Source organism: Grampus griseus (assembly GCF_964374135.1).
Source record: "Grampus griseus genome assembly, chromosome: 11".
In the NCBI taxonomy this organism is placed as follows: domain Eukaryota; kingdom Metazoa; phylum Chordata; class Mammalia; order Artiodactyla; family Delphinidae; genus Grampus; species Grampus griseus.
In genome coordinates this window covers 64672114-64698214 of record NC_139005.1, presented here as the reverse complement: position 1 = coordinate 64698214, position 26101 = coordinate 64672114, and the positions used below count along the sequence as shown (strand labels likewise).

General features: G+C 36.0%; 1 protein-coding gene across 2 annotated transcripts in view; it reads right to left on the bottom strand.

The window, feature by feature from the left end:
- OTOGL (otogelin like) overlaps nucleotides 1–26101 on the bottom strand; it is a gene marked incomplete at both ends in the record, with an annotated part of 147726 nt that overhangs the window by 12121 nt on the left and 109504 nt on the right. For both annotated transcript variants that reach the window (XM_082665792.1, XM_082665793.1), the window contains 14 exons: nucleotides 3252–3292; nucleotides 3377–3481; nucleotides 3985–4086; nucleotides 5451–5558; nucleotides 6185–6289; nucleotides 7012–7224; nucleotides 8635–8820; nucleotides 14185–14326; nucleotides 17646–17860; nucleotides 20603–20792; nucleotides 22785–22877; nucleotides 22970–22993; nucleotides 23227–23369; nucleotides 23627–23804. In XM_082665792.1, the coding sequence (XP_082521918.1) occupies nucleotides 3252–3292; nucleotides 3377–3481; nucleotides 3985–4086; nucleotides 5451–5558; nucleotides 6185–6289; nucleotides 7012–7224; nucleotides 8635–8820; nucleotides 14185–14326; nucleotides 17646–17860; nucleotides 20603–20792; nucleotides 22785–22877; nucleotides 22970–22993; nucleotides 23227–23369; nucleotides 23627–23804 (1845 nt within the window). The remainder of the gene's footprint in view (nucleotides 1–3251; nucleotides 3293–3376; nucleotides 3482–3984; nucleotides 4087–5450; nucleotides 5559–6184; nucleotides 6290–7011; nucleotides 7225–8634; nucleotides 8821–14184; nucleotides 14327–17645; nucleotides 17861–20602; nucleotides 20793–22784; nucleotides 22878–22969; nucleotides 22994–23226; nucleotides 23370–23626; nucleotides 23805–26101) is intronic.

Here is a 26101-nt window from a genome sequence, read left to right as displayed (position 1 = left end):
TTAGAAAGATATTATTATATGACTTATCAATATGGCTTATTATATTACCATTGTAAAAAAATGCACAATATAACATCTAATAAGTTTCCTACCCCACAGCCACATAGCAAGTTCATAAAAATATTTGACAGTGAACAAGCTTTGATTAACCCAGTGGTCATTTAATTAGTAGCCTATAGAAAATACAATAAAAATGTGATCATAGACCACTCAATCTCTCTAAACTTAAATTTCCTTATCTATTAAATGAGTGAAGGTGGATAAGATGATCTTTATGATTTGTCCTAACTTTAAAATTATATTGTTAGATTCTGAGCTTCTAGTGGGCAATTAGAGATAAAAGAATGCTTGCTAACCCTAGAAAATTCTCTTGATGAAAATGTTCTTGATCTGCTCTGTAGAGGTGGTCCAGAACTCTGATGTCTGCATCAGAGCAAGGCTTCTTTAGCATATAAAACAAGAGCAGAAGAGTGTAGTACAATGATTAGTAGCACAGGCACAGGAACAAGACTGCCCTTGTGCCAATCATGCTCTGCTACTTAATAGCTCTGTCATCTAGGGCAGATTACTTAGCCAGTCTGCTCCTCACCTTCCTCATCTGTAAAATGGGGATAATAATACCGTCTGCCTCAGAATTGTTGAAAGAAATAAATGGATCAACATATGTAAAGAGCTTAAAACAAGCTGATGTACAGAAAGTGCTATAACCTTTAGCTGTTAGTAATTTGCTGTTATGACCAATGCTTAAACTTTTCCCTACTAGGGAAATGGTACAGGTTCTTCTCAAGTGTAGGACTCAGGCTTAAAGTTTCAAGGATTGTATTTTAAACATCAACTTTTCCTGGGTGTGTTTAATTTTCATATGACATCAGTAATAAAAACTAATTTGATTCTTGACACAAAAAATAACTCAAATTCATAGTAATATATAAAAGGCACTTTTCTCCATAAGTTAATAATATCTCACTTTTTATAGTGCTTTACGAGATGTAAAGTAGTTTCATAGACATTAACGCCTTTGATGTTTTATGACTTTTAGTCATTATACAATTCTAATGGGATTGGAAATAAAATACTGGAATACAGAGTTAAAAATAATAATAAATCAAACTCCCCCACTGCATAAATTACTCCAAAAGATTAGATAGTGCTTTTTTAAAATATATCACCTTAGGGACTTCCCTGGTGGCGCAGTGGTTGGGAATCTGCCTGCCAATGCAGGGGACACGGGTTCGATCCCTGGCCCGGGAGGATCCCACATGCCGCGGAACAGCTAAGCCCGTGCGCCACAACTACTGAGCCTGTGCTCTAGAGCCCACGAGCCACAACTGCTGGGGCCCGCGCGCCTAGAGCCTGTGCTCCGCAGCGAGAGGCCACCGCAATGAGAAGCCTGCATACCGCGGCGAGGAGTGGCCCCTGCTCTCTGCAACTAGAGAGGGCCCACACAGCAACAAAGACCCAATGCAGCCAAAAATAAATAAATAAATAATAAATTAAAAAAAAATATATATATATATATATATCATCTTAGACACTGAAACAAATATTTAGCAATTTCAGGAACAATGGGTCAGGTCAATACCTTTGTAGAACAAGGAATGTTAAAAATAAATTGCCTTGCATGAGCATTTAGACACAACCCTTCGTCTAATTCCTGAAGATCTCAGTCTATCATTTACTCTCTCTAGACCTCAGTTTTCTTACTTATAAAATGAGCTAAATATATCTACTTTGTAAAGAGTCAATGAAATAATATACAAAACTTGTTATGTAAACTGTGAAGAACTTGAGAAAAATACAATATCAGAATTCCACTCTTTTCTGTAGGTTATATATATAGTGTATACACAAAATAATCCAAGAGAATTTTTATGAAAGTTACTTGTAAAGCTTAAACATTGTATGCAAATCACAGATGGTAACTCATCATTAGAGTAAATGTTAGATTAATGCTTTGTTTTTGTTTTTTTTTTGTGGTACGCGGGCCTCTCACTGTTGTGGCCTCTCCTGTTGCGGAGAAAGGCTCCGGACGCGCAGGCCCAACGGCCATGGCTCACTGGCCCAACTGCTCTGCGGCATGTGGGATCCTCCCAGACCGGGGCACGAACCCGTGTCCCCTGCATCAGCAGGCGGACTCTCAACCACTGCGCCACCAGGGAAGCCCAATACTTTTTTAAAATACAATTTAATTAATTTATTTGACATACAAAAAGCTGTACGTAATTGATGTATACAACTTGACATATTTGGAGATAAGTATACATCATGAAATATCACCATGCCATAGACCTATCCATTAACTCCAAAAGTTTCCTCCCACTCTCTTATTTATTATTATTATTATATTGTGGTAAGAACACTTAGCAAATTTTAAAGTCTACAATACAGTGCTGTTAACTATAGTCACTATGCTGTACAACAGTTCTCCCAGCACTTATTCATTTCGCATAACTGAAACTTTGCACCCTGCTTTTTAAATGAAACAGTGGCATCCTAAGAAGGGTTCTGTTACTTTAAAAACTGCCTCATTTATTCCCCTGAATATAGCCTTGGCCTGAAAAGTCTGAATGAGTTTTTAATGATATACATTGTTTGAGAAGGAAAAGAAAAAGAAAATCTTTGTGAAAGAAAACATGTCTTCTTTGATAAATAAGGCCAGGAATATATTATCTTTCTCAAGTCTTAGAGGCATACCATGGAGGTAAATATTTAAAGAAAAAAAAAAAAGACTTGTAAAGCACCATAACCTCCATCTAATGGTTAAATAAGTGATACCAGAGTCATAATTATTATTTCTAAAAATTAAATTTTTGGAATTTCTATAAGGTTTGCATGTTCATACATAACCCCTAACAAGGTACAGACAGTTACATGTCTATACCCCCTCCTCCTCTGAAACAGATGCATTGTTAGTGCACTTTCTTAAAGAATCATTGGAAAACCTTTCATTATTGAGGTAATATATTTTCAATACTGTGCTTATTTTAAGACCAGTGAACTTACGTAGATATAAGGCTGGTAGATTCAGTCACCAGTGGAAAAAAAAATAACATATTGATTGTACTTTCCTGTCTCAAGTATAATTTAAAATGTTGACTGCTCCCTAATATCAGAGAAGATTTAATCTACTTCAGTACAACTTAAAGAGAATAATTCCATTAACTCTGAAAAGAAATCAGAAATGAAAGCAATAAAGGAAGAATAAACTGATTTAAATTATATTAAAATTCAATAAAAATATGTGTTCTTACCACTTCACAAGTTGGCACAACAAGACTTTCACAGCTACATTCTAAAAGGCAAAAAACAACATATTTATATTGATCGTATATATTAATACATTCTAGTAAAACTTTAAAATATGAAAATTAGTTACCACAGTGCCATATTGGACAACATTGACCAGATACATTTTCTTTCACAAGTTTCATATCTTGTGCACAGTCGAGTAGTGGCGTAGGACAGAGATTTGGCTCACACACTAAATAGAAAAATAACATGAGTAAAGATTAACGTCACGTAGTTGCTGGTTTTCACTAGCTACCATTTAGTTCACTGCCATTACTGATGTGATACATGGACTTGGATCTCCCCAGAGCTGCCTCTCCCATCACCCAATTGCAGTGTGTTGGTAAGGACCGAACAAATACAAGCACATACAACAACAGTAGTAGAACTAGGACACACTCATCAGGTTAAGAGCCCTGAGAAATGGCAGGGGGGCAAGAAGAGAAAGGAGGTGAAGAGGGTATGGAATCACGTGTATATCTAGAAAGTCTAGGATGATGAGAAAAGTCATAGCTCATCTATTTTGGGGAGGTAACAATACTGTCCAAGAAGCACTCTTAGATGTATGAAAACATTACATGTATTTAATATGCTAGAACTCAACTAAGGTCTCATATAACAGTACAATTAACATGCACTGGCCTTCTTAAATATTGAACATATCTAGATATTTTTAATTAGTTAAAATATACTTACCACAGTAATACTGAGGACAACAGAACTGTGTAGTATTAAGATCCACAGTGAGAAATTCTCCGTCAGTACATAGTGGAATAGGTTCAGTGCAGGATTTGCAAACTAAAGGTGAAACAAAAAGGCAAAGCCGCAGCTGAGCTAAAAACAAACTAGTTATCAGTTCAGATTACTGTACACATATAAAATCAAAATAAAAATACATTATGTAAAACAAAATAGGAAGCAAGGAAAATAAGGATTTAATAAACGGATCTCCTTATTTGGTCATAAAAACAATAATACTATCTGAGTGTATTGCTTTATACTTTCCCAAGCACAGTGACACAGAAGAACCATCTTACCAGAAATATAAGATTTCAGGAGTAATTTGTTCTTACTAGGATCAAAATACCATTGATATACTTATTTTTCTTAATTCACTACTCTGGATCACTCCCATGAATGAACAATGTAGTAGGCACCTGTTCTTCTGAGCTCTTAGCATCCCTCTTCCAACTTTGATAACAACTCTCTTAATGCACTTGAGGAAATGCCTCACCTACGCAGCCTTGGAGTGACTCTTAATAAAGGTGCCTCACTCTTACCAGGCCCATGTGTAGGAAAAACCCACTTTAGATGAATGAGAATGTCTTTCTATAGCATTTGAGTCATAAATAGAGGCACATCGAGACGAGAAACGGATGTTGCTGACTCAATCATTAGTGACTGACACCTAGAGAAGCTGGTTTCCCTTCTTCCCAGGGCTTGGCTGAATGCTTCATCTTGATTCTACAAAATCTTGATTCCCCAATTCTCCCAATAATTGGTTGTGCTTAAGCTAGCCAGAATCAATCAGTTGTTGCCACTGCAGTCAAAGAACCTTAAATGATACAAAAAGAAGTGTTTTGATCTACAGAGGTTTATCTGAAACCTACATTAATCAACAGCCTTTGATATGATAATTCCTCAGTGAAATGGTAAAGAGAATTCTTAATTTTCAAAGTCTAGTTCGTCAGAATATTTAGCTCAAATTCAGTTATTTCCCAGACACCTTTCATTTATTTCTACCATTCTCTTTTCGAGATCATCTGCTTACACAGGATATACAGGAGATGAAGTTTTAAAAAGGTGAGCTGCTTAGCAGAGTTGTTTATTTCGTTGGTTATTCAGGAAAGCCAGGGCTAAATTTTTCTCTAAAAAGAACTAGGTGTTAGCCTTATTTTTTGTTTTTGATTATATTACCTTGATCATGTTTTCAATGATATACATAGTCTTTGTCGATAGGGAAAAGTAGTACTAATTGAAATAATTGTCAAGAATCATTTAAAATGTTGTACTTTCTTTTCTGCTATTCTTGTTCAGTTGAATTTTAAGAGTATATCAGCAGAATATTGGTTACCATTGAGTCCCATGAAATTCATATGAAATGAGAGATTTTCCCTAGACCCTCCCTCTTCTTCCAGGAAATGACCTCACAGAATGCTTACCACAGGCAGGAGGAAAGCAGCAAGTCTCTTCCTCTTGAACCTGAAGCATGAACTGGTCTTCTCTGCATTCTGGCACTGCAATTTCGGGGCATTTGAGTGGGTCACATTCTGCAGAAACAGTCCAGAGATATTTGGAAATGTGTATAGAGTGAGACAATAAATAAATGAAATAGTGTGGCTCAGTTCTCTTTGAGTTTAGTGATAATTAGCTCATTAAAACAATCTTAATCTTAGCGGAAATATATAGGAAATAGCAGGTTATTTATATATAAAATAAATACTTTTACATATAAAATATATGTAAATAAACATTTAAAATATATATATAACATTCTATTAATCATATATATGATTAATCATCTGTATGTATGTATGTGTGTGTGTGTATATATATATATATATATATATATATATATCTCCTGCCATAAAATCTTAGCAGAAATATATAGGAAATGGCAAATTATTTACAGTTAAAATATACAAATATATACATTCAAAATACATATTTCCACTGAAATTAAGGTTTTTAAAATGAGTTAATTATATATATATAATAAATAGATTTAAAGTTCATATTTATAAAGAAATTGCAGGTTTTTAAAAAGCTACCTTTAGCAAGACAGCTCTGCAAACAATCTTTTATAATAAATTTCCTTGTAGACACAAAAATGAGAATTTAATCCACTACTCTGAATAGTGAACCTCATTCTTACTTTTCCTAATTAATTACTCACCACATTGGTACTGTGGACAGCAAGAAAGAGGGCTATAGCCAACGATCAATTTTTGACTATCTGTACATGTTGGAATGGCAGTTTCACACAAAGTCATGTCACAGCCTGGAAATAAACAGAAGTATTAAATAATCTGTGAACACAACTAAAATCCTGTGTTTCTAACTCAAAGCAGGGAAATGATTCTCACTATGCATGTTTTTACACTACAATTAAACCATTCAGCTCATAGAATGGTCATATGTGAAAAGGCAGCAGAGTTAAGGTCACCTATTGTTGTCTTTGACCCCTGATTGTCATAAGTCAAAGATTCCCAGATCTTTTATCTTCACGTATTTCTGAATATTATTATTTGATAATAGCCAGAGTTTTGCATGTCTATTTGCAAAATCAACAAAACTATAATGAAGTAAAACTTGCTTTGAGAAAGTGTAGGTGACATTTATAGCAATACTTTCATTGCTACTTTAACCCCATACATTTTTTTTTGCGGTATGCGGGCCTCTCACTGTTGTGGCCTCTCCCGTTGCGGAGCACAGGCTCCGGACGCGCAGGCTCCGGACGCGCAGGCTCCGGACGCGCAGGCTCAGCGGCCATGGCTCACGGACCCAGCTGCTCCGCGGCATGTGGGATCTTCCCGGACCGGGGCACGAACCCGTGTGCCCTTCATTGGCAGGCGGACTCTCAACCACTGCGCCACCAGGGAAGCCCCAAACCCCATACATTTTTTTTAACACCAAGCATCATGCCTGCCCTGCTTTTTCACAAAGAATATCAACATATTTTGTGGCATTAACAGACTGTAAGGCTTCAGCCTGCATACATACCGCAAACTTCCTTTGAACAGCAGGTCCACTTATCAATGAAGCCCAGGACGACTTCAGCTTCTCGTTCACAAATTGGCGAGGGCTCTTCATCACAATCAGGTTCTATGGGAATAATGCTTCCATTCTCCAAACATTTGTACAGGGCACATTCGTCAATGCCCCCATTCCAAACTTCCCCAGCAGTTCGAGGCTGGTCTTCACTATCAGTGCACGCTTAAAAAGATGGTCAATGTTATATCACTTAGAACCTGGGCACGAAAATAAACCAAGCTGTGATGTTTTGATTTCAGACTGTGACTTGGCCCAGTGACACAGGTAACATGTCACATTATCTACCCTTTCTCAGCTTCTTCTTTTTGTTCACCAGCTACTAGCTTTCATTTTTCTTTAATGAAATTTTTATATTCCACAGAAAATATTTTTCCCTTCTACAACTATCTGTAAATTTGCATGTCCTCTTCTATAAATAAGATGATTTGTTAATTTTTTTAATTCATTTTAAGTCTTGTTAATACAATTTATTTCGCTTGAACAAACTTGGTAACATAAATTTTAATTGGTTTTAAAATATCAACTATTAAAACTGGTATTAGAAAACAAGGTAGTCTCTACCTCACATTAACATGTTTGTCATATCAAAATTCAAAACATTTCAGCTTTAAAATCTAAATGTAGAAAGTAGGTAGTCAAGCAAAATATTATTTAGTGACTCTATTACTTTTATTATGAATGTTTTACATAATGATAAATATGGCCCTCTAGTAGTTCTTTTAAGGAATAATAAAGATAAATGAAGTGACCACCATATTCCCAGCCTCCAGTGAATTTCTCTTACTTTATTTACTACCAAACCAATCTCACAGGTCCCTAAAAACAAATATAACCATGTATATTCTCAAATTCTTCCACAAATACCTTCTTCAGTGGCAAACACAAACTTTTTTCTGAAACAATATATGCATTTCACTTCTACTTGCCTTTCCCTTGGATTAGTAGCGTTACTTCTGACCATAACAATGAGCCCTATGATAGATAAAGTACTGCACTGCAGTTTTCTCAGTTGGGCCCTTTTTTATCCACAACCACCACGGAGACAATGTGTCAGGATAAAATGGTTTGAAAATGAAAGTAGAAATACTCAATGTTTTCTCCCAGATAACAACACTTTCTGAAATTTCTTGAGTGTTTATTTTTCTCTAGGCATTGTTACAAAACTCTTTATTATTTTATGTATCCCCACACTAACCTTGTGGGATAAGTCCTATTATTTTCCCCATTTTGCAGATGCATAACCTCAGGCTCATAGAGGTAAAGCTGAATCATTAATACGTGAAATAATTGAACTTTCAATTCAGTCCACACACTATTCTCTTCATTCTTAATTTGCCATATTCTTTTCCAGTTATTATAAGCATAAGTAGAGATTAAAACATACCACCACCAAAGTCCCTAATTCTGGTAACTTCAACTGAAATCATATTAAAATCAAATTACATACTCTCTTCCTTTCCAACACTTAAGGTGACCTTTAATCAGTCTTTCTCAGCACATCTCTCCAAGTTCTAAAAAAGTATTATTTATTTGCTGGGTCCCTAAGATGTCATTTTGTACTTCTCTGCTTACCACATTCTTCCTCTGGAATGCACTGAGTTGACTCTGGCCTGTGAAGAATGGTTCCATTTTTGCACACACAGTCTTCTCTTAAATCCAGACATGAAGAGTGTCCATAGAACCATCTGTTCAGACATGTTCTTGCTTCACAAGGTCGCACGCAGGGTTGATATTCCTTCCCCTCTGGGCAACTCAAAGCTGTAAATAATAGAGGATTTGTGGAATTTGCTAATGATAAAAGTGACCTACTTGAATTCTAGTAAAAGGAAGAAATGTTAGTTTTCTTTCTGAAAATAAATTTTACACATTTTCAGTCTCCTCAAAGTCCACTTTTCATGTATTACTTAACTATAAATTAGAAACAAAACAATCAATGAGTATTTTTGGCCATCTTCCAGGTGTCCAGCTAGTATTATGTTATAGCAGGAAAAATTCATCTGATTTATATCAAATAAATACGACCAAAACGCAGCCCAAATTTGGCTGGCATAAATATAGAGTCAACTATTATGAAGTTACTGCTCTGTGCAGTAGGAGGAGATACAACAGTCCACACAGAATAAGCACAGAAACATGTTTTAAATATGCAACTCAACCAAGTCATAGAAAAGGAAAATCCCGCGTATTTAGGCTTAATCCTTCACTGTCAAAAGAAACTACCATTGCTGAGCAGTTTCTAAATTATGTTTCAGAAAATTCTTGTTGATTTTCAGTGATCTTAAAAAGTCATACTGTTAAAAAATGAACATGCAGCTGGTGGAGGTGTAAATTGGTAACATCTTAGTAGAGAACGATTGTAATAGTAAAACTGAAGATGTCGTATGTTCCCAGTGAATCAAGTAACCCCACTCTTGAATAGTGAGTACCTCTGGGAGAGTAGGGAGAGGAAAGGGACAAGAGAGGGTACACCATGAGCTGCTTTATTTCTGAAGTGGAGTCATGTAACTGGTGTCTGTGATATATTATTCTTTATCTGTGCATTTTATTCTTTTGGGGGGGATGAAAACCTTTTATTTTGAGCATTTTAGTAACATTCATTTTGAAAACCTTTTACCATTGAATGGCTATAATTAAATTAACAATATTTTCTGTAAAATGTGCCCAAGATTGTTGAAAAGTTTAATAAAAAATTTGTATGAAGTTATAACTTGATGAGAAAGCTTGAGCCCTATGTATAAAAATGGGCAAAGGATAAATATAAAAGAAAAAGGAAATACAAACATGTATCTGGAAAAATATTGAACCTAGATATTAATCAAAGAAAGCCAGAAAGACTGGTTTCTAGGAAGTAGATATTATGTTAGGAAGAAGGAAAAGGGGGAAGAAAAATCTCCAACCTCTCCACATACAACATGTAAGGACAAGCATGGGAAAGAGAGGCAGGTTGAATGAGGACCAGCAAAGTGTGCTGTAGGACATAAGATTAAAATCCCCTTCAAACCTCTGTGATTTCTTCAATATTTCAATCTATTTTGCTAACTAACATTTGTGGACTAGGTTTCCTTTTGGGAGAATTGAGGCCTACTTTAAATCCATTCATTCATTTATTCGAATTGAAATATGGTTGACGTACAATATTACGTTAGTTTCAGGTATACTGCATAGTGATGTGACACTTGCATACATTATGAAATAATCACCACAATAAGTCTAGCAACCATCTGTCCACATACAAAGTTATTACGATGTCATTGACCATATTCCTTATGCTGTATATTAAATCGCCTAGGCTTATTCACTTTATAACTGGAGGTTTGTATCTCTTAATCCCTATCACCTATTTCACCCCTCCCCACTGGCAACCACCCATTTGTTCTCTATTATCTAAGAATCTATTTTTGTTTTGTTTTTTGTTTTGTTTTGTTTTTTAGATTCCATATTGAGATCATACAGTATTTGTCTTTCTTTGTCTGACATATTTCACTTAGTGTAATTCCTTCTAGAGCCACCCATGTTGTCGCAAATGGCCATATTTCATTTTTTATGGCTGTGTAGTATTTCATTGTGTATATACCACATCTTCTTTATCCATTCATCTATAGATGGGCACTTAGGTTGTTTCCATTTCATGGCTATTGTAAATAATGCTGCAATGAACATAGGGGTGCATATTTCTTTTTGAGTTAGTATTTCTGTTTTCTTCAGGTAAATACTCAAAACTGAAATTTCAGGACCATATGCTATTTCTAGTTTTTTGAGGAAACTCCATACTATTTTCAATAGTGGCTGTACCAGTTTACAAACCCACAAACAGTGCAGGAGGGTTGCCTTTTCTCCACACCCTCACCAACACTTGTTATTTTTGTCTTTTTGATGACAGCCTTTCTGACAGGTGTGAGGTGGTATGTCATTGTGGTTTTGATTTATATTCCTCTGATGGTTAGTGATATTGAGCACCTTTTCATGTGTCTGTTGGTCACCTGTATGCCTTCTTTGGAAAAAATGTCTATTTAGATATGCTACACGTTTTTTAATTGGGTTGTTTGTTTTCTGATGTTGAACTATATGAGTATTTTGGATATTTTGGTTATTAACCCCTTAGCAGACATGTATTTTGCAAACATCTTCTCCCATTCACTAAGATGCTTTTCCATTTTGTTGATAGTTTCCTTTGCTGTGCAAAAGCTTTTTAGTTTCATTTAGTCCCATTTGTTTATTTTTGCTTTTATTTCCCTTGCCTGAGGAGACATATTCAAAAAAATATTGCTAAGACTGATGATGTCAGAAAAGCATACTGCCTATATCTTTGTCTAATTTTATGGTTTCACAGCTTACATTTAAGTCTTTAGTTGTTTTGAGTTTATTTTTGTATATGGTTTGAGAAAGTAGTCCAGTTTGATTCTTTTGCATGCCACTGTCCAGTTTTACCAACACCATTTAGTGAAGAGGCTTTCTTTCCCCAAATACATCTTGCTTCCTGTCATAGGTTAATTGACCATATAAGTGTGGTTTTATTTCTGGGCTCTTTATTCTGTTCTGTTGATCTATGTGTCTGTTTTTGTGCCAGTAGCATACTATTCTGATTACTACAGCTTGTAGTATAGTTTGAAATCAGGGAAGGTGATATGTTCAGCTTTTTCTTTCTCAAGATTACTTTGGCTATTTGAGGTCTTTTGTGTTTCCATACAATTTTAGAATTATTTGTTCTAGTCCTGTAAAAAATTTCTTTGGTACTTTGATAGGGTTAGCATTGAATCTCTAGATTATTTTGGGTAAATGATAATTTTAACAATATTAATTCTTCCAATCCATGAGCATGGCATGTTTCCATTTGTTTTTGTCATCTTCAATTTCTCTTATCAATGTCTTATAGTTTTCCAAGTACAAGTCTTTTACTTCTTTGGTTAGATTTATTCCTAGGTATTTTGTTATTTTTGATACAGTTGTAAATGGGATTGTTAATTTCTCTTTCTAGTAGTTTGTTATTAGTGTACAGAAACACAACAGATTGATGTATATTAATTTTGTACCCTGAAACTTTACTGAATTCATTTATTAGTTCTAATAGATTTTGGTGGTGTCTTTAGGATTTCTATGTATAGTATTATGTCATCTGCAAACAGTGACAGTTTTACTTGTTCCTTTCCAATTTGGACACCTTTATCTCTTTTTCTTGTCTGACTGCTGTGCCTAGGACTTCTGATACTATGCTGAATAAAAGTGGTGAGAGTGGGTGTCCTTGTTTTTTTCCTGATCTTAGAGGAAATCCTTTAGCTTTTCACTATTGAGTATGATGTTGGCTGTAGTTTTCTCATATGTGGTCTTTATTATATTGAGGTATGCTCCCTCTGTACGCACTTTATTGAGAGATTTTTATCATAAGTGGATGCTGAATTTTGTCAGAAACTGTTTTTGCACCTATTGAGATGACTTCTATTCTTCAATTGGTAATGTGGTTTATCACACTGACCGACTGGCAGATACTGAACCATCATTGGCATCCCTGGGATAAATCGCACTTCATCATGACATATGATCCTTTTAATGTGTTGCTGAATTCAGTTTACTAATGTTTTGTTGAGGCCTTTTGTTATCTATGTTCCTCAGTGGTACTGGCCTGTAGTTTTCTTTTCTTTGGTGTCTTGCTCTGGTTTTTGTTATGAGGGCACACTCCTCTCTATCCACCAGAGCTGCATGCTCTAGGAGTGCCCCCTATGTAGGCTGTGTGCACGCTTCTGTTGTGGCAGTGCCAACTAGTGTGGGTACGCTGGTAGGCAGGGCTGGCCCCTGGCCTGGTTGGCTGCAATGCCGCAGTGACTAGGGGCCCCTGGAGGGTGGAGCAGGCTTTCTGCATGGCTGTCTGCACAGCCTGGAGGGCTTGCAGCTGGTGCTGACCCACTGGAGGGCAGAGAATCCCCTGGAACTAATAGGCTAGTGGGAGGATCCCAAAACAGTCTTTTGCCAGCGCCAGTGTTATTGCAGTAGAATAAGCTCCCAAAAATGGATGCTTCCAGCATCTCCATCCCCAGGGCGAGTCTCAGTTGCCTCCTGCCTCTCCAGTGCGCTCTCCAAGATCAGCAAGTGGTTCTGACACAGTGACCTTTCAAACTACTTCCTCTGCCCTGGGACTTGAAGCATGGGAGAATTTGTGCACGCCCTTTAAGAGCAGAGTCTGTTTCCTATAGCCCTCCAGTTCTCCCAAACATAAGCCCTACTGGTTTTCAAAGCCAGAAGTTCTGAGGACTCATCTTCCTGGTGCAGGACTTTTAGGCTGGGGAGGACAATGTGGGGCTTGGACCCCTCACTTCTTAGGAAGGACTTCTACAATTGTGATATACCTCCTGTTTATAGGTCACTGACCAAAGGGTGTGGGTCCTGACTATACCACATCTCTGCCCTTCCTACCCATCTTGGTGTTGTTCCTTCTTTATGACTTTTGCTGTGGAATATCTTTTCTGCTAGTGTTCAGGTCATTCTCATAGATGGTTTCCCTGTAAGTAACTGTAATTTTGGTACGTCTGTTGGAGGAGGCGAGTTCAAGGTCTTCCTACTCCACCTTCTTGACCCCACCCTTGCTTTAAATTTAGACCAGGATAAAAACAGAAGCTGCTTAAGTGGGAGACCTAACTATAGGTTACACTTACATTCGTTTTATTCTCACAAAATTATTTTGCGGACTTCCCTGGTGGCGCAGTGGTTAAGAATCTGCCTGCCAATGCAGGGGACACAGGTTCGATCCCTGGTCCGGGAAGATCCCACATGCCGTGGAGCAACTAAGCCCGTGTGCCACAACTACTGAGCCTGCGCTCTAGAGTCCATGAGCCACAACTACTGAGCCCACGTGCCACAACTACTGAAGCCCACATGCCTAGAGCCCATGCTCCGCAACAAGAGAAGCCACTGCAATGAGAAGCCCACGCACCGCCACGAAGAGTAGCCCCCGCTCGCCGCAACTAGAGAAAAGCACGTGCGCAGCAATGAAGTCCCAACACAGCCAAAAATAAATAAATAAATGAATTTTAAAAAATTATTTTGTGCTGAAAAGGAAAAGAAAGAAGTGAATGCAAAAAACTGGACTGTTATTTGAGTGTTGGAAAATATTGTTTGAAGTGTACTACTTACAGCAGTAATCAGGTGTTCTCCATGGAATGCAAATGTCAAACTTGTTACATAGAGCCACATATGCAGAAAGGGCATCACATTCATAGTTCCAAAAATAGGTATAATTGATCCACATCTTTTCACAAAAGTCTTGTGGTGAAACCTAGAGATACATTGTGCCTTGGGATAAGTTATGTTGTTTTATTTCTCTGAAGGCCCTAGCTAAACTATTTGGAGAATCAAAAGGTAGCAAGTTAATATTCATTATAGTTCCTCTTTGACCTTAGATTTTCAAAGCTTCGTAATATTAGATGTCACTTCTGAATTTATAATTTTTTAAACACACAGTTTTAGATAAGATTAATATTGTCTGTACTAATGTACATAAATCTATCTTATAAAGATGGAAAAGAAACAGAGTATGTGGATCTAGCAAAAACCTATTTCTGATATTACATTTTGGGTTACAATCATGTTTTCTATATACTGAATAAGACTTTGATCTATTACAGACAAAACTGGAAACTCCTAAAGCTTTCTGTAATGATACATGGCACTGCCCATTAAATGAGGTTATAAATGCTTCTCAAAAAACCGTGTACTAATATTGAACATTAGTCAAATAATTTATATAATTTGTCATGCCTCAACTTAATTAGAAACTCATTTTTTCTACAGATTATGTTTCATTTTGATCTAGAGATACCTGAAATCTAAATAATTTAACTTGTAACAACATTCACTCCAATTTTTCTCTGCTCATTTATTCAGCAAACATACTAAGCAACTACATTCAGATGTTAAATTTGGACACAGGTCAAAGTGTCAGATAAAAATACTTAATATTTTTCATATCCTATCATTTTTTCTTCAAGGTCCATATCTATAAAAACTAAGATATTACTTCCTTTTTAGTCTCCTCTGTTGAATCTCCTCAGTTTCCAACCATTTCACTTTTCATGGAATACTTGCTATGATCATCAAGAGCCCCCTACTTGTCAAATCCAGGGAACACCCTGATATTCTAAACCCTCGCCAACCTCTCAGAGGCGTATAATGCCATGCACGGCCCCTGTGTCTTAAAAGCCTCTCCCTTGACTTTGAGAGCACCACACTCTGGTGCCTTTCCATCTGTTCATTGCTGTCTCCTCTTCCTGATTCATTCTGAGTATTTGTCTAGACCCCTTCCTTGATCGCCCTGTCTACTCACTACAAACGCTCTTCCTGGGCTCACCCATTCCCACAGTTTCTACCGCCATCTTGGGCATTTACGTCTTCACCTTGGTTTCTTCATAAGTTAAATAGAGTTAATAATAAACCTACTACTACTTAAGATTGCTGTGAGCTAATATATGGAAAGTATAGAGAGCAGACTCTGGCACATCATACATGAGTTACTGTTATTTTTAAAAACTCCATATACTAATAACTCCCCAAACTTGACCTCTGGCTTCAACTGGTCTCCTCTGAGATCTAGAATAGCTTCAAATTTTTTCTGGGTATTTTTGCCTTGAAGTCCCACATGACTTAATTTTTCCAATATAAAAAAAATTGTAACCCTTCTCTACTGAACCCACAAAAGCTGATTCTCCTGTATCCTCCATTCACTTATGCATCCTTTCACAGTTTATTGAGCACCTAACTACTTATCAGGCACCGTACTATTCATGAGGAATATAAAGGTGACTAAAACAGACCTGTTCTCTGCCTTGTGGATCTCATAGTTAAAGCCTACGTGTTGAATCAAGAGGAGTCACCATGCTAAAATAGATCAGAGGAGGGAAGTATTCTAGCTTAGGACACTCCAAGCATAAAAGCCCATTTGCAATAGTGCAACAGTTGAAAGGAGACTGGAATGCCTGGAGCTTAGCCAGTAAGAAAAGTGTAGCACAAGAGGAAGCTGGAAAAGTAGGCAGGCCAAAGCATAGAGGAAATTATAAGCCCTGATAAATTTAGAGCGTATTCTAAGGGTAAGTGAAAGACACTGAAGGATTTTAGGTAGAGAAATAATCCAACTGTGTTTCCATTTTCAAAAGATCATCTGCCTGCTATGTGGAGATTTGCAAATGAGGATGAAGATTAGAAGCGGAAAAACGAAATGTCAAGCATTCCTTTCTTTTGCCATCAAATTCACTGGGGGGAACCTAAGGGAAAGCTGGAGCTATCATAGACTAAATGGTACCCTATGTTGCCTCACTATGCCTTGAATAGTCAAGTTGAAAAGTTTCCTGATGTAATCAACCGTCTAAGTTCCCAGTTAAAAATGCAATTTTTGAAAGTCCTTATGCTTTAAAAAGACAGATTACAATGACACTGAAATGAGTTAAAAAGTATTTGCTATTTTTTTCATTTTTATATGCATGCATTTTAAAATGTAAACATTTAAAACTTACTTTGTTGCAAATCTCTGAGCAAAACTGAAGCTCCAGAAAGATACACCATTTTTATCCCATGACTTCATATCCTTTGTCTTTTCCCTCAGAGAACTCATAGAGGGCAGGCTGAGAACTATGGCGTCTACGCTTGATGGTCGAACACAGAAATCCTAGAGTGAACTCCTTCTGCTTTGACAATTCACTCACTCTCCTTCCCAGACTTCGCCCCTCCGTAAGTCTTGCACTAAGCTATTTCAGTGTTTTCCTAACATGGCCTTTTCCAGCAACCCTGCTCTTGTCATACTGTTTTCTTGGCCTAGGTCTCCCTTCCTCCCTCTTCTCTCCTGGCAAACTCATCCTTCTAAATAATTAAGATGTCTGAAACCCTGGGAAGTCTTCTCCCGACTTGGGTGCCTATGCATCTCCATACTGTATATGTTGATTAATCTGTTCACAGACTTGCCTTCCTTCTAGACTCTTCGAGAGCAAGGAGAGGGTCTTACTCATCTTTGTATCATAGGAGTTTAACACAGTGTCTAGTAGGTACTTGATCTCACTAACTTTTCATTTAACGATACACGAAATGCTGTATTTGTCTGTCTTTTGTCTCTAACAACAGATCTTTTTTTAACGATGCAGATTATTTAAAATATCTACTAGCCACCTAAAGTCAGAAAGTTAGAGACTAATAAAGAACAATTAAATTGTTCTCCTAAGTTAGAGACTAATAAAGAACAATTAAATTGTTCTCCTAAGAGGCCAGGAATTGATTAAAGCCTCACTGTCTTGGTTTCGATACTGGGTTATCAAATGGCATTCATCTCTTTCTCCTAGAGGCATTTATTCATAGGACAAAATTTCACTTTTCTTGAAAGCTGTAGATATAGTTCAGAAAAAAAAAAACATGGGGGGAAAAAGATAATTATCCTTCCTGTTCTATAAGTTAATAAACAGTAAATGATTTTGAATTCCAAAGCGTACTGAGAGGAGGTTTGGGGATAAACTATTCTCAGTAGAAGAACATCATGGCAAGAACAAGAATTTATTGGCTTTTCCTCTCAACATGTCTAACATGACAGTTCTGATTTATGGTTGCTTTCAACTTACTTCATTATGGCATGGGATGAAAACTCTTCTATTTAATAACTCGATGCAGTGACTGCAGTCGTGCTCAGTACAATTTCTAAAAGGTCTCCTCGTTGTTACTTCAAATGATTTCTCAATTTCCCAGCTCTCAATAAATAATTCTATGTCTTCTATATTCGTAATGATTGTGCCATTTTGCATCCTTAGATCATCATCTGGATCTTCATTGCAAGTTCCTAAAAAGATGTGTGACATTTAGAAGGAAAATTTTTTTCCCTTAAACCAAATATAGGCAGCAGAAGTAAATCATCTCAATAACTGATTTAAAATGAATAAATTATTTACTGAATCAGGCACCAAATTTATGTCCTTTGACTTTAACGTTGATTGATTTTTTTAAATTATGTGTCTGATTCTTTGATAAAATAGTGTAGAACTGTCTTAACCAGATAAGAAAGAAATTATAATCCTAGAAGTCAAGATATGTTGAAAGATCATAGAAGAAGAAAGAGGAGATTGATTCTGTCCCTACACTCTTCCACTATTACCACTATCTCATAATTTAAGAACTAGTTCTTAAATCTGACAGGGTATTCCCCAGAATAGTAGACATTTTGTGATTGCCTCCTAAGCATCTATTCCCCCAGGAAAACCCTGCCTGAAAACATTAAATTTTTCTCTTCAGGAACTATCTCTGCCCCATTACCTAGCACATGACGCCACTCCAGCAGAGGGCCCTGGTGAGCACAAAGGTAAGCCTTACTCCCTTTCATTAACAACTGTTACAGGTAATCCAGGCATAAACCAGTCAGCTTGTGGCAGTCACTTAGACACACAGATTTGTTCAACATTAGAACAACCATTGTTAAGCTCAGGATTTGACCTGGGGAATTCTAGGACATAGACAATCTCTCTTCCTTGCAATGACATGGCCGATTGATGGCTGTGATGCTGTGACCTGCTATAGCCTCTAGCTTCCTTCAGGGAAGCCAAACTGAGGACAGAGCTTACTTTTAATCTAGTGAAGTGAAAAACCAAGGGAAGTACAGAGAAATGGGCCTAGGACCCTGATCATACCTTACCTGAATCCCACCCTACTTTAAGACATAATTTTTTCTTAATTCCCAAGGCTCCTAGCTATAAAAGATACGAGTTAAACATTTTTTTCAAATATCAAATCTTAATCCTCAAGCAGTTATAACAAGATCAATAAAGGTTTCTGCTGCCATAGTTGCCCCACACTTGTAAATATACAGGAGACTGAGTACAGTGCAAATAAATAAATTAAAAAAACTCAAGCTAAGTGAACTATACTGTAAAGCAGCTATGTTTAAAGTCTAAACTCTTCTGGGAAGAGGTATTGGTAGTAAAAATATGTTTTCATTGCAACTCTAGCCATCACTCCTGCAGACTTCACAGTGCTATGTAGAACAAGTTGTCAATATAGACCTCCCATTCTGGTGTCCATACTCAGTTTGGGTCACACTCTTGTCCACTACAACTCAATCAGCCAGCACCCTGATTTCCTTTTAACAAACCACCGCTCTCCCATTGTGGAGGGCAGGAAGTTTAGGGGGTGACCCTTGTTAGCAAAAAGGTGACCCTAGCCCCTTCTCTATAGTGATTAGTTAAGAATCCAGTTAGCAGACTGTCTCCATAAAAGCATGAGCTGACAGTAGAGGAAAAGAACCAAACAAACATGAAAATCAAGCAGAAGTTATAGCACACAGAAGTGATAAATCAGAAAAGAAAATATGCATTCCCCAAATCCCTGAGTTATTACTCAATAATATCTATTGGGTTATTATGTATACCCAATACCATGTATATACAATAACTATTTCCACAATGATAACCTAAGTCACCACAGAAGTCTGTGCTGTGTTTAGCATGCTCTAAACAGGCAAGGAAATTGTAAACCATTTTAGCCAAACTTTCCACTAAATCCTTTACGTTTTTGAAGAAGAAATTTGGGTATCTCATATAATTTGTTGAGAGCAAGGACCTGGTCTATTTGTTTTGAGTTGTCAGCACCAAGCATAATGCCAGACACTCAGAAGCTGATCCATTAACTTTTACTCAATTAATATTTAGTGAGTTTAAAATAGATGTATTTGTACTAAGCTAATATTTATTGACTGTATTAAGCAATGTGTTAAGTGTTTTACGTTAACTTTCACATTCAATTCTAACAACAATTTTGAAGGTAGATTTTACTATTCCCATTTTAAAGATAAGGAAACTGATGTTCACTTAAACATCTGTAAACGGGATAGCTCTGGCAGACACCAGAGCCAGAATTGTTCTTTTTATTTTGTTATGTACCTAGAGATATTTCTAATTTGTTTCCTTTGGCTTATCACTATGTATCTATGTAACATATTGTGATAAGGAAGTGTAAGATGTACCTTTACACTTAGGTTACACTTATGGAACCTAAGTGTAAAGGTACATCTAGGCTTTACACTTCATAAGAAAACTGGGACTAATATTCAGAACACTGTGTTCCCTGTATATAACTTTCAAGATGACTTAACTAAATTTTCTTTGATTTCAAACTTAAAAAAATAAGAAACAAAGTTATTTAAGTCTTTAATCATTCTATGCCTCATTTTTATCACTTATAAATTAACACTAGTGCCTACTTATTGAGGCTACTGTTAGAATTAAATGAGTTAAAGTATGTAAAATAATGCCTGACACTTCATTAATGCGTAATAAAGATGAGCTAGTAGGAATACAAACAGTATTGTAGAAACAGTGGTAAGCATATATTTCCATAAAATACCCAAGTTGAACTGTTATTTCTTGCTTCTAAGTCCATTTATGGAAAGACATTGCTTCCTTCACTACTCACATGGGGAATTGAAAGTTAACATCACTTCTCCAACCCAAAAAATGGGGCAAGAGGGGTCAAGACGGTGTAATGTGAACAGAAAAAAAAAAGAAGAAATAGAGATTTGAAAAGCAGTGCTTACCACAAAGTCCTTCTGTGTAGGATGACAAGTTAAATTGAGAGCCAAAATGAATGTCTATGATCCCTGTAAGATGAGCCCACTTTATGATTAGTCCAGCTGGAGTAGTAATCACATACACTGAACCAGAATCCTCTATGGACAGATCTTCATTTGAAAAAGGCAAGGGTACAGCAATAGAATCCACTTCTACCTAAAATTACATAATGCATTTACACCTATTAGAACAATGTTTATGTTTTAATATACACTCATAAAAATTAGGAAAATTCAGATTATTCCATTTCTTCTGATTTAACGTAAACTATTTTTAAATGCTTAAAAATCTATTTGCTGCTGCCACAGTTTCTCACAACTCCTAAGTTCTTTTATTGTTCTTTTGCTGTCTTGCTATAGTCAATATTTGTTCTAACCTCATTGCCCTTTATTTTCTTCAAAACCTAACTTTCTTCTAAGTTATATATGCTTTTTTATGTTTCCCCCAATATATGTTGATTATACCATTATCTCCTAATATAAATTAAAGATAATAAAGTTTTTTTCAGGATGTTTTCTTTAATCTGGGTCCTCTATTTGATCTTCTAAATCAGTGTTTGTTTAATTATAATGTTCATAATAACCATCTGTGAAGCTTGGTAAAGATTAAGATTACCAGAAATTCTACTTCCAAGGTTTGGATTGGATCCTAGATCTTATATTTTTAACACGTTTTCTTGGTAATACTAATATAAGGAATCCAAGAATTTTTACTTTGAAAACAGTGCTTTAAATAACAATGATGACATGGAACCATGAGCTGTAACTAGCAGTAAATTTCTCAGAGTTCTATCTGACTAACCATCCAATTTCTCATCTTTATATCTTCTTCCTCTTGCCACCCTCAAGCTGAAACAGCCTTCTTTGCCTGGTTAATTTCTACTCATTCTTTAAGATTTATCTTAGGTGTCACCTCCTCCAAAAATATCCACTTGACCCTCCTATAAACTGCATTTTTCAATGACCTGTATCTCTGTTTCCATGATATCTTGGTCATCACTCTATCACTATAGCTCCTACTGCCTTTTAATTGGCAGATAATGACATTTATGCACCCCACACACAACTGCAAGTTACTTGAGATCAGGACCTGTGTCATTTTATCACATAAACTCACTAAATGATTTTTTAAGTTAACAAGTTTTCAACTGAATACATGACCAGCCATCAGTTCAGCTGAGGCCAAAAATAAGCCCTTCCAACCAAATGTTCACAACAACAGCACGGACCAGGTTTGAGTTTAATTTCCCACCCACTTCCTGTTAATATACCAACCTCATTAAAATCAAAGGTATATATAGAAATTCTCATGTCCAAAAAAGTAACACATTCATATATTTTAAGTTTGACTTAAAATTAAACTTTCTGATATCTTACCGCATTTTAGGCTTGCTTTAACACTGTTTCCAGTCTAGAATGTATGGCCTGGGCTAACAGAATTATTTCCAGAAAGCATATAACATCTCAGCCATTTTGAGCAAAATCTTTATAAATTATTTTTTTATGTTTTTGAGAGACCATGTAGACCTGAGTGAAGCATCCAGCTTATAACTCACTCTTATTTGGTAAATATAATTCCTTTGGATAAAGGTTTTTCCTGTAAAATCAAATGGCTCCTTTCCAACTTTTTAATGGTGCATTACTCTTCTTCAGTTCATTTCAACAAATTTAAATATTCCTTCATTTTTTTAAGCTATCAATTAATGGTGTCAACATTTCAAAACTACTCTTTCCCTCTGTTTTTCTCTCAGTAGTCTTCCTTCGGGTGTCCTTGGCTGCTACCCTTTGCAACCTTATGATCCTCTCTTTCACATCATTTCCACTTTGTCTAATCTGAAACACTAAACATTAACTCTGACACTAAGAAGCTTGGCCACTCATATGATCCAAGAGAGCTTTAGCATGTTTAACATGGCTGTTTCAGTTAACCTCAAAAGGGGAGAAACATTTGCAACAGTTGGCATGTTATGGTAGGAGACATATAATAGTATGAAACACATTTTCAACTATCCATGAAAAGAATGATTAGACATCATAGCAATGAAATTCCACTGATGTGTTTAATTTCCCCTCTTTTTGGAAATAACTGTGCTTATGTAATTTCTCAATTTCATCCATTATGAGGATATGCTTTACTTTGTGTTCCTACCTTTCTTGCTGCCCGATTGACAAGTACTTTATGTACAGGTGTGGTCAAATTTAACTTCTTAAAACAAAGTGCAGAGATTCTTCCAGAGGAAGCCTTAATTTGAAAGAAAATTGAAACTTTATGTAGTTAAACATAATTTTAGCAATAAACATAAGTAATTCACTAGACATTTTGCAGATACTCACTAGCTTTTTAAATGAGTTTCCATTCTGAAAGAAAAAACATTTAAAAAAAATACATTACTTGATTTTTTAAAACCTTATTTGGATTAATACTATATGCCTCTAAATATATTCACATGAAACACGTTCTGTTTTAAGTACCAGAAGATAAATCTCAGTGAGTTGTTGAGTCCTTTCTTACTCTGGGAATACCTAATGTTGCAACATACTTCTGCTACTAGATTTATGAAGAAATGACAAAAGAATAGATTATGACTTACCTGATTCATGGAACATTTTTCAATATGAGCAACTATAACTTCTCCAGGAATTCTTACTAAGATATAAGAAGCCATACTATACAATGCTGCATTATTTCCATCAAATGTAATAATGCTGAGTTCTGACAACATGGAACACCGACCTAAAAAGTGGTAGAGAGTAGATTTAGTCTATTAACTAATTATTTGTATTACAGTAATAACTGCTCCTTTTAAAACATCTTTTAAATTAGTCTCCTTATGTTTGACAAAAAGCAACTAAAAGTTACTGGGAATCAAAATCATAAATCAAATGAAGAAAGTTCAACAATAACTTTGTCTTGATCAGGTGATTGCTTCAAAAAAAATAATAATCTCCCCCGATTAAAAATTCATTGCCATGTAAGGAACGCAGACTTACACGGACATTCCCACTCAGGGCAGCAAATATCTCTGTTCACTTGAACAGCTCTTCCCCGGAAACCACAGTCAGGCATTTCTATGTCCTTTGGGCAATTAAGAGACCAGTTGTACAACTTCCATTCCTTATCAAGGCATATATATTGGGTACAATTATAAACAGGATCAAATTCTTGAGGCTGTTAATAAAAAAGAAAATTAATGCATATTTTTCCATTTTCAACTAATGTTTTAATTTTTAAATTTCCCATTCACATTGCTTATAGTGTACATTTCCTAAATACAAAAGCTTTTGAAAGATGAACAATTAAAATTTCACTACAGCTTTTTGTTGAAGTATCCTCTCTGAAATATTCAGTATGAACTTCATTTAAACTTTACCTTAATATTGATTTGACTATCAGAATTGCCCAGATACCCAACTTCTGAGCAAACTGAAGTCTTGTCCTAAATTGTCTAGATTAGTGCTTTGCAAGCAGACTTATACAGTGGCAGTCAACCTTTCATATTATGTTGTATAAAGCTAGTATATGATTAAGACTTCTGTTGAGGTCAGTTTAAAAAAAATTACAACTTAATATTATCCATATATTCCATTAAAACTCAAATGTGATATCAGTTTGACAGCACCTGGATAGAATCATAAATTACTTTTTATATATAGCTCACAGACTTCTAGATAAATAAATAAAAAAATAAATAAGTGGTAGATTTTTTATAAATTACATTCTATATAAATTATAGTAATAACTATAGCAATGATAAATAATATAACACTTATTACACTCCAGACATTGTTCTAATTAGTCTATTTTATTCCCACAAAAACACCCTCTGAGGTAGGAGCTAATATTTTTCCCTATTTCTCAGATAGAAAATCAGGTTTAAGGTCAAATTAACTTGCCCTGAGTTTCATAGCTAGTAGAGTCAGAACTTAAATTCAGGCATTGTTGCTCTGAAGACCAGTGCTCTTAACCACTACTCTATACTGCATCTCAGGGGATGGAGGAAGAAAAATTAACATCTATTTAGCACCTATTATATATCATGCACTAATAAAGTAGCTTTTTTCATTTAATTCTCCCTAAATTTTGTGGGGCAGTTTCTATCATTCCAGTGTTATACATGATAAAAAATAAGAATAAGAGAGGGTAAAGAGTTTTCTAAATAGTGAGACTATTAAGAGAGGACTTCTCAATTTAAAAGCCAAAAGTAGGCAAATAGTCAAGTTCAGTCTTGCAAAATTTTCTGTGTATAAGTTGTATCAATTCCCAGAAAATGAAAGGAGATAGAAGAAAACTGAAACGCCTAAACAACACCTAAACCACCTAAAGAATCTATACCTTCCACTCTACTGAAAGAATCTTTAACAAGGTCACCAATGAACTCCACATTGCTAAATTCAATGATCAATTCTCAGACCCCATCTAGTTGACCTGTTAACATATTTAGTAGAGCTGATTACTCCATCTTCCTTAATATTTTCTTTTCTTGGCTTCTAGATCACCTACAATCTCCTCCGTTTTCTCCTAGTTCAGTGGTTACTATCCTTTGCATGTTTGTCATTGCTTCTCAATCTGTTGAAGTTGTAGTGGCCCTTCTCTCTTCCCTGTCTTCACTCAATCCCTTTGTGATCTCATCTAATCCCACAATTTTAAATACCCTTTATCCACTGAGAATTACAAAAATTTCATCTTAACTTGATCTCTACCCTAAACTCCACTTGTGTTCACCAGATCTGTGTACCCATAGCTTTTTGATGTCTAAGAGGAATCTTAATCTTTACATGGCAAAACTGAACTCCTGACTCTACCCACCCCAGACCTTCACTTCCCACAATTTCCCCATCCTGATTAACGCCCACTTTATCCTTCAGTTGTTCAAGGCAAAACTCTTAGAATCCTTAATGCCTCTTTTTCATTCACACCTCACATCTAATTCTTCAGTAATTTCTGTAGCCTCTACCTTCAGAATAGATCCAGAACCCAGACATTTCTCACCATCTCCAATGCTATCACCTGGTCCAGATCACCATCAATCTCTTGCCTAAATTCCTGCAATAGCCTCCTAACTGGTTCTATTGTCTCTTTACACCGTACTCTCAACACAGCAGCTAAAATGATCCTGAACCAGATCAGATGATATAATTCCTCTGCTCAGAAATCTCCCTTTTCTCTTCCTGTGTCATTTAGAATGAAAGCCACAGTCTTCACAATCATCCACAAGGCCTTACATAATCTAGTTTATTTCCTACTATTATTACATAATCTAATTTACTTCCTACTATTTTACTCCATACTATTTTACTCCTTGCTATTCTTTTATTGTTTTAAGATGTTAGGTACATTCTCAGCTCAGGGCCTTGCACTTGGCTGGCCCCTCTGCCTGGAATGCTGTTGCCCTGGTTCTTTGCGTGGTTCACTCTTTCACTTCTTCAGATTTTCTGCTCTAAAGTAACAGTCACTTTCTCAGTGAG